This window comes from Lacerta agilis, chromosome 7 (genome assembly GCF_009819535.1).
Source record: "Lacerta agilis isolate rLacAgi1 chromosome 7, rLacAgi1.pri, whole genome shotgun sequence".
NCBI classification, from domain to species: domain Eukaryota; kingdom Metazoa; phylum Chordata; class Lepidosauria; order Squamata; family Lacertidae; genus Lacerta; species Lacerta agilis.
Genome location: NC_046318.1, coordinates 35,083,293 through 35,098,835, shown reverse-complemented (window position 1 = coordinate 35,098,835; position 15,543 = coordinate 35,083,293). Strand labels below are relative to the sequence as shown.

Sequence of the window (15,543 nt, the reverse complement as noted above, 5' to 3'; positions counted from 1 at the left end):
AACCACAGGAGATAAGAGTTCCTTGTGTATTCACGTACTGCAGATTCACTGAGCAGATGAACTCATCACCCACGTCAGAAAGTCAACGCTGCTATATGCAATGAAGTTCACTGTCCTTCTCAAACAATAGATATCTGAAACTTTCATAGCCTGGGTTTCCTCCTATTCTGAAGCTATGCAGACGCCTACTCAGGGTACTCTTATTTCCTGTAATGTAAAACCTAGCCATGCTAGATGTAGGTATCTAATTTAGCAAAAATTATTTGGCTATCCATACAGGTTCAGTCACTGCACATCTCAAAAAGTCTTATCAAAGGTATTGCTGATTGACAGGTATTGCTGGTTGTTTAACAGAATGTACCTATGGGTGCTGTGTAGACACACTGTGCTTATATTACTATTTTGTGCTTATTCCTTTTAAAAAAACCTGCTATGAGAGGAGAAAGTGGGGAGAAAGAAATAATAAATGATATAAAAGGGTAGCCATATTATATACAAACACAGGGCCATATTCAACTAACTTTTACACACAGTAGTACCCTGTTTCTCCTAAAATAAGACATAGCCATAAAATAAGCCATAGCAGGATTTCTATGCATTTGCGAAATATAAGCCGTTCCCCAAAAATAAGCCATACCCCGAAAATAAGCCATAGTGACGTGGTACCCCCCATTAAAACAGCCTGGAGAGGCGTGGCTATGCAGCGTACCGATGCGACACGGTTAAAATAAGACATCCCCTGAAAATAAGCCATACTGTGTTTTGTTGAGCGAAAAAAAATATAAGACGGTGTCTTATTTTAGGAGAAACACGGTAGACCTACTGAAATTAATGTTCATTTGGTCCATAAATTTCAATGGGTCTACTCTGAGCTAAAGTTAGTTGATGAAACAATCTCCCTGTACGCTACTGTGGGGTTCTCCCAGCCCTCCAAAGTGGTGGGGGGTGGGGAGAAGGGGAGGGCCTGTTGCACTAGCGGGACTTTGCACTGGCTTCTGTTAGCACACAGGGTTAGTTGATTCCGCTCTACAATATCTACCTATTCCTTTAAGGAAGTAGGCGTGCATGTTATATAAGTTTTCCAGTCATGTTTAGCGGGGAATTTGAAGAGGACTTTCACTTGCATAGCACAGGGAAAGTAAAGGATAATGCACAAAACAAATGTTAACTGTAGTTACGTATGTAATTCCCCCCCCCCCCAGCTTTTGTTTGGATCAATATTTTCTGGCGACTGTTCTAGTACGAAATATACCCGGTGACCACACCAACAACATGTGCCCTTTGCCCTGGGAGGTCTGGGGGTTCCCATCTCTGTCTTTTACATGCTGAGGAAGACATTTTTATTCCAGCAGGCTTTTCCTTGCAGAGGACATGAGGTTTCGTTTAACTGTGATGTTTTATCTGTAGCTCTTGCCTCTGTGGCATTTTTGGTTTTTATTTTGAAGTGTCATAAGCTGCCCTGCATAGGTTACAGGCACCAGAAAGGCGGGACACATATTTATATACAAATAAACAAGTAAACAAAAGTCTGACTTGTCACCCACCTAAAGGATAGTTTGCCGTGTAGACACAGAGCAAATGCAGAGCTGTTTGCATCAGTGAGTCATCCATTAAAAGCCACGGCCACAGAGCGTGCAAAACAGAGATAAGGTGAGTTCCAAGGGCTGCTGCCTGTCGGACAGAGACAAGAGGACAGTGTAATACTGAAAAGCTACTTTCATAAGAGGAATTGTGAGTAAAAGTTAAAATCCTCACAACTAATGAATAGAAGCAGTGGGATATGGTACTTAAAGGCATACAATATTGCTTCATCTTGTGACTGCGAAACTCGGTGACTGCATATTTGACCAAGCGCAGTGTAGAGGCCATTTTGAGCTTACTACACTCAAACACAACAGAAAGCGTAAGTTCAGATTTATTGGGGGAGGGAAGGCCCACACTGCAACTTACTTTCAGTAAAGAGCATCACCCCCCACCACCACCATATATCTTGGAATTTGTTGAAATTCCAGAAAATGGAATCCCCTGGATGTAAAGACAGGAGGAGGATTGTTCCAGAAGCTTCTGTCAAAAACTCTGTTCCCCGCTAGCGCTTGGAAGAGGTGCCTCCACCAACATTTTCAGCTGAATGTTGCATGTGCCCCCACGTCTCTTACTTTGCAGCATTCATTTCGAAAGAAGCAATTTCTTAGAAGCTGCATGACAAGCTTTATTTCTTTGCTGAGGTTATTATCATCCTAGTAGAACAAAAAGAAATAAAGAAAGTGATTTAGCATCAATATCTAACCAGAAACTACTTTATATGACATATATAGCACCTTTTGCTTCTGGACTTATTTTACCACACCTGATCACCTTGCTTTCTAAGTTGCTGGCATTCTAACTGTCTGTGGAAAAGATTATTGAATTTCAATAAGCTCATCTAATGCAGAAGAAGCATTTCAGCTCTACTGAACATAGAGGAAGAGCGATACAATATGGAATCCATAATGGAAGCTATGTTTTCAAACACAGCAAATTCACTGGATGGCAATAAAAGGGTTTGCTCTCAAAAGCGCAATGGGAAGGAACGAAAGTAAGGTTATAAACTGGGTAGGGGAAAAGACAAACAGCAACTTTCAAAAGGGCTCAATGTAAGAAAAATGTAAGAAAGTTATCATGCAGACCACACTGGGGGATTTGTAGTGCCACATCACAATCTTGGATTTGCATGAAATCAGGGTGGAGTGGGGGAGAAAAAGTGAAGACAGGTTGTTTAACGAAAGTGGCCATGGGGTGGGAGCTAAAAGGGAGAAACAATGAAAAGGATAAAAGATAAAACAAAAATAGAATTTTGAGTAAAATGGACATGAAGGAAACTGAGATGAAAATGGTGGCTTTAAACAATGGCAGAAGCTTGAATAAAGTACCTTCATTGTACGAAGGCACTATTTTATTTGTTTTATTTATTAAATTTCTATACCACCCATCATCCAAGGATCACGGGGCAGTTTACAATATAAAAGCACGAAAAGACATAAGAGTAACAAACAAAAACAGTAACTCCCCCCACCAGTTTAAAAGGCCACAGATTGTTTAATTAACCAAAGGCCTGGGAGAAGAGGGATGTTTTCTCTTGGAACCTAAAGATATGTAGTCTTCAAATAAGCTTCATGGCCGAGTGTAGATTTGAACTCAAGATTCTCTGATCCCAGACCAACACACTAACCACACAATCTTTCTTAAGCCCCAAACACATTTACTCAGGAGTAAACCCCAATTACCACAGTGGGATTTACTTGTGTGTAGACATGCACTGGATTGTGCTCTGCAACAACAGTAGGAGAAAGTCCAAACTTTTAATATCAATTTTACAATTATTATTTTTTTACTTACCTTTTTCCTTGGGACTGCTTTTCCAGGTCTCAAGGAGTCTAGGTTCAGTTGTGCATGAATGTGCTTTATCTGTTCCAAGCAGGTTTCTATTAGGTTGGCTGTAATGAACAATGCACTCTATCAACAAACCTGCCTACACTCAAATACAGTGGTTACTCGGGTTACAAACACTTCGGGTTACAAACTCCGCTAACCCAGAAGTAGTACCTCGGGGTACTACTTTGCCCCAGGATGAGAACGGAAATTGCACGCCAGCAGCAAGGCAGCAAGAGGCCCCATTAGCAAAAGCGCGCCTCAGGTTAAGAACAGTTTCGGGTTAAGAACAGACCTCTGGAATGAATGAAGTTTGTAACCCGAGGTACCACTATACTTACAAAATGTGGAAGTATCAGACATTCTATCAGTAACCAATGAGTCACAATTTTAAAAAAATATATATTGATGGAAGCGCTTTATATTATTATATATTATTTCACTGCCAGCAGCACTAGCACCTCCAACTGAAGTGGAATCCGAACCCTGATCATCATCTTCAGCTTCCTCAGCTTCAGGGACTCTGGAAAATCCACACAAATAAAAATGGGGAGCCCCGCCCTAGTCCACAAAAGGAAACTAGACCAATGAGGAATGAGCATGCTCAGGGGCCAGCAGGAACTGTAGACTGTCCAGTGGAAAACTGTTTGCTATAGCCCCTAACATCTTATAGCATCTCAGAGAAAGGTATGGCTAGCTTGCTGGATAAATCCTATTACTTTGTGAGGATTTCAACAGGCAGTTAACATGTCTCACTTATTTTACAATTGGCTGATAGTTTAAAGAGTGTGTCTTCAATGTTCAATTATTTCTTTTCTATGGATTCAACTGACCAGGACACAACAGTAGGATGAGAACCTATGCAACTCAGGCTCAAACCATTCACATCTTTGGCCCTGACATGCAAGTTCTGGGGTTGTTGTTTTTTTACCACACATCTGGAAAGGGATTATTAAGTAAACTGCTTTGATTCTGTAAATATGGATGTTATTGTTGTGTCTGATTTTTCTTTTTAGAGACACTATGTAACATTTCACTGGCTTTTCCTTAAACATGCTCTCCTTATCAAAATTTATCATACAAAAATGACAACATTAATCATCAGCGGATATGCTACTCAGTGTTGGATTTCATTCACAGTGGAGTGAGGAGACAGTCGCAGTGTGTAATTTTTTTTTTTACCAATTCCTCCTTGCAGCCTCCTGTAAAGCCCCCCTGACAGGTGCGGAGACCCTCCAAGACATGGGAAGGTGGTACAGGGATCAGTGAAAACCATCTTCCACCACCCCCTTTCCTCCATTGGGGAGCTGTGCTGGGTCCTGGTTCTCTCTGTGAACTGAAGGAACCTGTCTATCTTCGGAGGCACAAGTTTGGAACCAACCCACAAGGAATACCAATAACTGCTATTATTTTGTTCTTATTTGCTCACTTGCAAGCAAGAGGAATGGCAACCCTCTGTGGTGGCTCAGGCATCAATAAATACTAGATCTTCCTGCCTGAACCTTAACATTGGTGCCATGGGATACCTTTAAAATGGTTCTTCAAGCTTCTGAAGTAAACAGAGTGCTAAAATACATGCCAACATAAACCTTGTGCTTTCCCACCTAGACTGTACTGTCTAAATGCAAGGTTCTCCACAAGGGATTTGCTCTGAGGCTCTCATAGATTCAAGGGCATTCAAAATGCACTGCTTGGCTATGGTGTGTCTATAAACAGGTTATTCAGGGCTAGGAGAAGATAATGAACACTTAGAATTATAAATATGGATACGTTTTAGACAGACTTTTTACATACGGAAACACAAGACACTAACATGCATTAATTCAGAACTTCTTGGTTTTGCATGTCACCAAAAGAAGACATGGGAACACTTGTTTTAAATAAGATGTGTAAGGCTGTTTTTGCATTCCCTACACAGTAAGGACAACCTCAGTGTGTGTTATAGCAAGGCAGCTCACCTTCCAAAGCACATTTCTGGGCACTTTTACTGACAGCCAAAAGGGGAAGCAAAGCACTGGCAGCAACTCGCTTCAGCACATCCTGAGCGGATTTTCCTTCATAGCTCTACCAATAAAGCAACATTGGTTACCACACAGAAAATTTAGGGAACATATCCTGCAGGGAGTTTCACATTAAATGTCTGCAAATTCCATTTACATATTTACTTACCAGTTTTCTAGACTGTCCTTCATCACACATAAAATGCATTCAGTACAAAATAATAAAATTTAAATCTCAATGAAACTTGGCAGCACAGGAACACCCCCCCCCCCCAAAAAAAACCCCACTCATTTGGAGTGGGAAACTATACTACCATTGAGAACAGACTCTATATTCGATTCCCAGAGATTAGAACCAGAGAAATGCCTTAGGTGGAATCTACACACATATTAAAAAACGTTCTGAAAATGCTTTTAAAAAAGTTTTTAAAAATATATTGAATTTTTCATAATGCTCACCATCGGTAACTAGTGTCACATTGTATATTGTACTTGAAACATGCTTAAAACGTTTTATTTGCATCTGTCAGGCACCATTTGATGGCCTTCTTCCAATCCATTGACCAGGCAGGAGGGTGTCACTGAATCCTTCCCTGCCCCACACTTCTCCCCTGGAACGTATCCACAGCAGCTTCTCTTCTTGGCAAGGGATACTCCCCATCTTACAGTCCGCACCAAGAGAAAAATGGTCTGGGGAAAATAGCTGCAGTACCCATTCTTCCCTTTAGTACCCTCTCTCTTTATAGGAGCTCATTAACATCCTAACACACTGCCGCATCTAGTTTGCCCCTTGGCATCTTCTGCAAATTAACCCAATACCAAAAGAGACTTGATTGACAGGTTCCTCCTACTTTAAGTGGCCATCCTTTTTATTCCTGCTGATAACCAGTCAGTGGAAAGGTGATGATGAGTTATCTTTTTGTCATGACACTTATCAAATCTTCAACGTAGATGATTTAAAACTATTGTTCCCCTTCTCTAGATCTGAACCTCAGGCCCTCTTTGGTTTCCTTTGTTCAATATACCGGGCTCTTACATCAGTGCCTGCTTTGATTTTGCTACTCAAACTGCTTTCTCTGAAATTACATGCCTTTTTAAAAAGCAGCATGTGAATCCAGCCGCTGCAACAGTGTCACCTGCCCTTTTCAGGAAACTTCTTTCACAGAGACAGAGTTATTACCAAGCTGTCAAAGAGCCTGCCAGCCAGGTAGGCTATATTTTCATTCCACCCTCAAATTCCCCCCTTTGACCTCTGATATCTCTGCCTGCTCTGCCACTGAGTGCAGCTGTGGGAAGGTCTGGCTGATCTGATCAGATGTCATAGCACAGGCATAGGCAAACTCAGCCCTCCAGATGTTTTGGGACTACAACTCCTTTCACCCCTGACCACTGGGTCCTGTTAGCTAGGGGTGATGGGAGTTGTAGTCCCAAAACATCTGGAGGGCCGAGTTTGCCTATGCCTGTCATAGCAGATAGGTTAGCCACAGTTCTCTAGCCAACTGGATACTAAGAGGAACTTTAACACCAGATGTGAGTTCCAAGGCACAGAAGCTGAAGAACTAGTGATGCTTGCTCTAAGTCAGTGTTTTTCAACCACTGTTCCGTGGCACACTAGTGTGCCGTGGGAAAATTACTTTATATATAGTCAATATAGGCACAGAGTTAATTTTTTTAACATTTTCTAATGGTGGTGTGCCTCGTGATTTTTTTCATGAAACAAGTGTGCCTTTGCCCAAAAAAGGTTGAAAAACACTGCTCTAAGTTACACGATCACATAGCAGGGGGGAAACCCAAGTTTTCCAGGGACACATTAGAAACATCTAGCATCCAACAGCAAGATACAAAGGATGCCCAAGGAAGCAATTCTGTGGCAAAACAAGAAGGCAAGGGTGGTCCTCACAACCTCAGCACTTAGCAGCATATAGTGTTGCCTCTTGATTGTTCCTTTATTACTCCTGTCTCTTGCTGTCTCTTACAATGAGATGCTTTTTGAAATAGCATTGTTTTTATACAATAGATGTTGTTTTTAACATTACAAGAACACCTTGCAGCAAACCTCAGGCTCATGTACTCCCTGCTCCTTGCAGCTGTGCCGTAGGAGCTTGGGAAACTTTTTTTCTGTTTTAGATTAACCATGGCTTGTTATGTTGTTAATACCCAGACAAACTATGGTTGATCCTAACAGTGGTTAACTGAAATGAACTTCTTTTTAAGTAGGTTGGTCTCTATGCATTCTTATTTAAAAATATGTATGGGCTGCTTTTGTATGAGCATGCTTGTTTCAATGAACCATTTAAGATTAACTACAATTTGATTAACTACAAGGGGCGCTGGTGATGCCGTGGTCTAAACCACAGAGCCTAGGGCTTGCCGATCAGAAGGTTGGCGGTTCAAATCCTGCAACAGGGTGAGCTCCCGTTGTTCAGTCCCAGCTTCTGTCCACCTAGCAGTTCGAAAGCACATGAAGGTACCGCTCCGGCGGGAAGGTAAACGGAAGCTGTCTGCGGACAAATGCCGGCTCCCTCAGCCTATAGAGTGAGATGAGCACTGCAACCCCAGAGTCGTCCACGACTGGACTTAATGTTCAGGGGTCTCTTTACCTTTACTTACAGTTTGTCCAGTTCAAACAACATACTAAATGGCACTGAAAGACAAAACTGAAAACTCTGATTTTAAATTATGTCCACACCGGGGGTGGGGAAAGCAGAAGCCCAAGGCTCGTAACACTAAGCCATATTTTAGGTCTAGTAAAATGTATGCAGCCAATTCCCCCCCCCCCCATAAACCTGTTATTTTCTTTTAAGTTGTGGGAAGGAGGGGAGGGAATTTGCACAAACCTGGCCCACAAAACAGGATTGTTAGTCCTGTGTAAATTTTAATCCACATACAGAGGAATTAGAATCACTTTGTCCCCATATGGGGTTCACCTATATGGTTTAACATTTTCATGGGAGCCCAGCACAGGCTTTTCTCTTTCTCTTAAGCTCTTTTCACTCATGTTCCTATTTTCATCTGTGCTTTCCTTTGCTACCTTCTGTGATAAATACTTCATGAGTTTCACTTTTGAATATGTGTGTGTGTGCTCTTTTTAAAATTATTTTTATTTGCTTTTCTGTTTTATCTTATCATCAATGCATACTGTGTTACAGTCAGACACAGGATAACGGGGGTGGGGGGAACAAAAAACAAATATACAGCATATATATATATATATATATATATATATATATATATATTCTTAAGTGAAACTTCTGAAACCCTCCTCCTGCTAGTCTATGGATGAAATTACTGCACTATCACAAGCATTTTATCTGCACAAGCATATCAGCTTGTTGTTGGAACAATTCTGGTGTTTTCTCCTGACCCTCCAGAGCCAAATTGGGGGCATGGGGTGCACAGGGGGATAACAGGGGGTAAATCTCTTGTTTTATGTATGTAAATATAATAAATATTTTTTTTAAAAAAATCATTTTGCTGGATATGCAGTTATTTCGTTATTTTATCACTTAAGAAATGCAAGCAGAGAGAGGAAGCAACACGGCAGAGTGGAAGAATGCAGAGAGGACAGACTAATGATTTAATGTGCACATTTCAATTCGCAGAGTGCAAATAGGAAGTAATGCCTACAGAAAATAAAAAGATGCATTCCCAATAAAATACACTGGATCCAGACCTGCTGCTGCAAGAACATTGATTCCCATTAAAATAATCTCCTCCTCCAACACAATTAGGATCATCGTTAGACTGAAGATAGCAAACACTGAATGGGTCATTTAAAAGGAAGCTATTTTAGTTTCATTTAAACTGAAACAGGTCATATTAATGGAAAGAAATTGGAAGAGGAACAGGCTTGAGGCCCTAGCCAGTTGATGAATATAACATCCTAAATAAGATCTGCTTATCTTCTGCCTTCTATTTGGTCCTAGACGGGAAAGGTCTGGTAGATTTTTCAGACCTGTACTTGAGCAGAAGTAATAATTTCAGTAGAGTCATCATCTACAGAAGAACTCACTGCAATAATCAAAAGCTCAAAAGAAATGGGTTAGGAGCCCAATCCGCTGGGTAACAGAACTATAGGCAATTGACTTGGTAAAAAAGGGAGCTGAGAATAGCAAGGCATGAAGTGCTTCAGTATTTTACTGCTATTCCATGGCTTAAGAGCACAATTTTGATGGCAGTAAATCTAATAAGAAAGAATTTACACAGGGAAAGAGAGAAGTAAAATACTTCAGGAATTGTTTCTGCAAAGATATCGATCAGCAGTACGCAAGAGAATATTTTACCAAGGTCTCAAAGAAAAAGAAAAAAAGGGTGCATATAGACAGCTATAATACCATTAACAGCACTGTGGCTAAAATGGGATGGGATTATCCTGTATTTGATGCCAAGAGTCTTGAGTCCATAAAGCAATCTAATTTAGAAGACACTGGCTTCAATATTTTGAGACCACTTGAATATTGCAGTTAAGGGAACTAAAGCTAATGCAAACACACTGCCATGTCTCAGAGCAAAATTTCATTTCAAAGGGGCAAAAAGGGGTGGGATAACAAAGGAGAATTTCAACTTACATTTAATTGGAAAGTAAACATACATTGAAAGCCAAATAATGTCCCCCCCACACCCCCAGCATTAGCAGATATTCTGGGGGCTTGATTCAGACTTAGGCTGAAAACCTAGACTTACTGGCGGTGTGCTCCACTGAATATTGTGGGATTTATTCTATGTAAATATAGGACAGTACTGTAATTTATGAAGAACTCAATATTCACATGTTTTAATATAATATTAAAATGTACCACAAATATATGGGCAGGTCAGAATTGGAATAGAAAAAACATTTATGGATTCAGTTCTTCTTTTTCACTTATATTTAGTAAGAGAAGTGTGCTCAAGAGTGTGTAAAATAGAGGAATTATGTGGTCCGAAACATAGAATCATAGAGCTAGAAGAAACCACAAGGGCCATCCAGTCCAACCCCCTGCTAAGCAGGAAACACCATCAAAGCATTCCTGACAGATGGCTGTCAAGCCTCTGCTTAAGGACCTCCAAAGAAGGAGACCACACTCCTTGGCAGCAAATTCCACTGTCGAAATATCAGTTTAGTGAAACTGATATGCATCTCTGGAAAGAGCCAATAACATTGTTCTCATGCTAGAGACGGCTGCCACCAACCCCTCTTATTTCTCCCTTTCTTAACAATCCCTCTTGTCAGAGCTGGCATCAGCACCTCAAGCAGCTGCCATAACCCCAATGTCTTGGTAGGGCGCATTGCAGATGCCTTCCCTAGCCCCACCCCCTTAATTCCCACCCCCCTGGTCTAGCACTAGAGTAGCCCCATATGGTTGGTTCTAAGCCAGCCTTTTGAGTTTCCCATAATGCTCTTGGCTGAGCCTTCCTGTGGACATTTTGGGAAACAAAAAACAATAGCAAAAGCACAGTTAGGCCCTGCTGCTCAATGGTGCCTCAAACACTTCCTCAGCTAGGCAAGCCCACAGAAAGAAGCATGGGCCCACCAGAGGGTTACCTCAAACCTGGAGCCAGTTCTGCCTCCTCCCATAATCCTAATCACACTTTTCTTCTGCCTTTCTTTTAGAGCACCCATAACTCTTTCTGGCACTTCTTTTCTGCATCACCTTCCCTTCCTTTCAGATTTTCGACTTTTCCAGTCAAATTACTACTTGCTTTATCTTCCCCCACACATGCTGACACCATGGCAAATATGAATGATACATAAGAACAGGGGTTGACAACCTAAGGCCCATGGGCTAAGCGGCCCATGTGGGTCATTTAACCGGCCCATGGACCCCCGCTGCCCGCTCAGGGCCCCCCACCGCCTGCTTAGTTGGCTCCCATGCGCCGCACTAAACCGATGCGGAGCAGAGCGGGGACCGCCTTCCGTGACGTTGGCCTGCTTCCCATTGGCTGCAGGAAGCTCTTGCAGCCAATGGGAAGCGGTGCACACCTGCTCCGCACCGCACCGCAACCTAAGGCCCACCGTCTGCAGGATCGTGAATGGGCCCAAGCCACAAAAACTTTGCCGACCCCTGGATAAGAACATAAAAAGAGCCTGCTGGATCAGGGCAACAGCACATTTAGTTCAGCATCCTGTTTGCAGAGCTGTTTGGAGGACAGACGAGGATGCCTGAGAGACTTTGCACTATCACTTTACAGTATATAAATATTGCACATCGAACGCTGCACCTTCAAAGCTGATCATTTGGATAATATGCCATAGATCATGCCTTCGAGTAGATACTTGCATACATGTTTTATGTGGCATTAGCCTTACAGGCTGAATCTTTTCATAGAGTCCCTTCCCACCAAGAGGGGGGGAAAAACCCCACACAATGTTTTCTTTAACTTAAAACGAATAAATGTAAGCCAGCAAAGTATGTGGGATAGATGCCCATGTAACTAGTAGTACTTAAATGCACCACACTGAAATCTGATTATTATAAATTTCTACCTGAATTATTAATTCACAGAGTTTGGCCACAGAATCTCGGCTCCTCTCATCCTCATCTAGAAGGAAAACCACTGTTGGGTGGTAGCAAGCATTCTCTTTACTGTTGAGCTCTCTTTTCCCCTCTTCGGAAAACAGGACAGCAAGGAACTGCAAGCAGGCCACACACAGGTCAGGGTGTCTGACGGAGAATTGCATACATTCACATATTGTTTCTAAAATACAAAAAAAGATAATGGGTTTTATGTTGCAGTATTTACAGAAATAAATATATTTAACTACATATTATGGCACTGGGTTCAAAAAAGCATATGCAAGGCAACGGGTAAGAAAATGGCTTATGGTGGTTGCACATAAAAATATCTGGAGGGCAACTCCTGTTCAAGTTATACACCTGTCAGTAGTCCTTCCTCATGCCACTTTGGGAGAGGGACGAGAAATGGCACTGAGCCAGTTCATCCCATTATCACCAAGGACTAGAATCACTATAGAAGCACACAAATACCTAGGTTCATCTCTTTATGAGCTGAAAATGAGTTCTGTTGAGCCCTGAAAGTGGTAGACAAAAGCTTATAAAAAAAACTTACAAGCATGCAATCAAATACCAGTAAAAGTGGTTCCAACAAACACATTCCTTTGAAAATTTCATATTATGGTCTTAAGTTATCATTATCTGTGCAGATATCAAGGCACCTGAAAAATAGGTCTTACCGATTACTGGAATCCAATGCTTTGCAAGAGCTGCAGTCACAAATGGCAGAGAGGCATGGCCACATTTTCTTAACAGAGTAGTGAGAAGGCTGAATGAGTCTTCCCAAGTTTGGTAAACTGCAGCAGTTATCTCTGGCCCTGCCAATTAAACATGCAAATAAAAAACCACATAGTTCTGATCAGTAAGTATTACCATACAGTGCCCATATAGGAAAGTGAGAAGGGATTACTACTTTCGGACATTGGCCTAGTTCACATGCAAAGCTAAGCCAAAATATGGTTCAGCACAAATGAGCAAGAGTGTTGGTATAGTGAGAAAATATCAGTTGCTTCACTCCTGCTGTGTTACTTGAAACTAAGCCATGATCTGACTTAGCTTTATGTTTGAACCTAGTCTTGTGATTTGTGTCACTCCAATATGTGTAGAATACAGCACTTAATTCAAGATTGGAGGGCGATAAGAGGAATAATAGAGAAAGATGGGTATGACTCCATATGGTCTCAATTTATATCGTTTATTTACAAAAGTGCAGTAATCGCCTTACCGCATCAGTCACAGCAGCCACTATGGAGAAATTATCTTAATGCTCTAGACTGAAACATACCCTGTGGATGTGAGTTTAATCTGTAACGTAAAAGATTTCCCATGTCTATTTTGATGCCATGTGGATGACTGCACACAATACTTAGCATCTGTATTTCCCCTGGAAGACACTTCATGCTTGGTCATTTTTTAAATATAAAAAAATCATTAAAATTTGTAATAAAACAAACCAACAAACAATGAGCCGTAAACCAAGAGCAAACCATGGTTACAGCTCATGGATTGTTTGAAGCAAGAACATGAACTTCCCAGGTTGGGAAGTATCACTAAGCCAGACTATGGCTTGGTTCACTGTAGCAGGGAATCAGCAAAGCAGCCATATATACAAGCACATTAAGCTGGGAGGAAATCTGGCCTGGGTCAGCCCTTTTTTGCTGTATGACATTCATGTAAAATCTCTGTTTCCAGGCAATAGCACAGAGATGATGTTGCCGCTGCTAGGGCCTGTCAGCAAAATAAGAAACAAGATTTCAGGGATCTAAACATTAAAAATAACTCAACTTTGAGATCTACCAAATGACAGATCTTATGTTCAAAGCATTTCAGTAACATACTCTTATCACACAGTTACCTAAGGCATCATTGCAGCCAGTGGAAAGAACCACAAAGGTATGAGCCAAGAGAGGTGTCAATAATGCATCTTGCATCACCAGGCGAGTGTCTACCAGCAAGCAAGACTGTAGCAGTTGGGACACAGATGAAACAAACTGCAGTAGAAACAAAACCTGTTTGAACAACAACAAAAAGATTTGGCTCAGATACTTGGTACCTCCGGTTACATACGCTTCAGGTCACATATGCTTCAGGTTACATACTCCGCTAACCCAGAAATAACGCTTCAGGTTAAGAACTTTGCTTCAGGATAGGAATAGAAATCGTGCTCTGGTGGCGCAGCGGCAGCGGAAGGTCTCATTAGCTAAAGTGGTGCTTCAGGTTAAGAACTGTTTCAGGTTAAGAACGAACCTCCAGAACGAATTAAGTATTTAACCAGAGGTACCACTATAGTACATTTCTGCAGCAATTATTTTTGACAATGAGAAGTTTTTTTTAAAAAAAAAGTTAAATCAATATAAGAGATAAGAAAGTTATGAACCACATGTGAAATATATGGAAATATTTCAACAGTAAAGATGTGATATTCTTAGAATGCAGTCCCATGACACTCACCTGCATATAAACACCATTGCATACAGAACTTGCTTCCAAATAAAAATGCAAATGATTACACTGTTAATATCCAACTGAATAATGTAGCCTGCAATCCCATGTGCCAAGTATCTGAAATTAAGTCCCATTGAGTTTTGTAAATAGCCATGGGGTTGGGTTATTACAACATTTAGCAGAAGGTTGTGTGGTATTTTGGGTCTCTTGTACAGAAAGCATAACCAGAATCACATATTACCACTGCATTTCTATTTCACAGAAAGCATGATGAGAACCAGATATTACTACCTCCTTAGTGGCTTTGCAAGTTTACAAGGAAAGGTAGAAACTGAAGGCGTTAATAGGAGTAAAATCTAAATAACTGTCATTAGTCACTAAGAACAAGAATGACATTTTAAAGCCAAGGTCCATTCCATGAGAAGCAACAGTGCTTCTTTAATAATACTAGTACTATTACACATTTGTAATAGTAATTGTCTTCTTGCTTTGGTGATTGATGTGCAGCATACAGTGTCAAGAATCTGACGGCTTACTTCCTGTGGTTTTAGTAAGTGCTGTGCTGAAACCAAAATGTTTCTTCTCCTGTTGAAGTTTTCAGTTTTCTGCCTCTTTCTCTTCTGAATTTCCTCACAACTTTGGTGGGTGGGTGGTTGAGCTTACTTTACTTCTGCAGGTGGGGCTTTACTTCTTCCTGTTAAACATCTCTCCAGCCCTTGGCAACCTCAGGTCTGCCCACGCTTCCTGATCTGAAAAAGCCTCATGGGAGACGTTACCTCATGATGGTTTTACCCTAACCTTTAACTGAAGCAAGGGGAGCCAGGAAGGTTGGCTACTGAATGCCTGCGATTAGTACACAAATTCCTTTGAAAAGAAAAAATACTGTACCTAAAAAATAAACAGCTGTTAGGCACATAGTAGGCACCTTCCTCACCTTCCCATGCTTATAGGAAAGCCGAGCTGAGCATATAATGAGACTTTCAAGAAATATGGGTACCTAGGAAATTTGCAAAGGGCAACCCACCAACGAGGCGGCAATTTTCATCGAGACTACAGCATGCAAGGATGGGAGGTTTGACTTCACTTCTCAGCTCTGATTCCAAAGGACAACCAGTCATCCTTGAGCCCATAAACAAATAAAGAAAGGAAAAAGGAGAGAGCTGTACACTATGCACTGAGTGTAATCTGCACCATGA

General features: G+C 41.2%; 1 protein-coding gene across 1 annotated transcript in view; it reads right to left on the bottom strand.

The window, feature by feature from the left end:
• The window catches only part of RTTN (rotatin), an 85,619-nt gene that overhangs the window by 9,985 nt on the left and 60,091 nt on the right, over positions 1 to 15,543 (bottom strand). The window contains exons 38-44 of the mRNA XM_033154818.1: positions 13,758 to 13,911; positions 12,583 to 12,720; positions 11,875 to 12,086; positions 5,367 to 5,472; positions 3,376 to 3,473; positions 2,157 to 2,237; positions 1,545 to 1,671 (exon numbers count right to left, since the gene is read on the bottom strand). Coding sequence (XP_033010709.1) covers positions 1,545 to 1,671; positions 2,157 to 2,237; positions 3,376 to 3,473; positions 5,367 to 5,472; positions 11,875 to 12,086; positions 12,583 to 12,720; positions 13,758 to 13,911 — 916 coding nt within the window. The remainder of the gene's footprint in view (positions 1 to 1,544; positions 1,672 to 2,156; positions 2,238 to 3,375; positions 3,474 to 5,366; positions 5,473 to 11,874; positions 12,087 to 12,582; positions 12,721 to 13,757; positions 13,912 to 15,543) is intronic.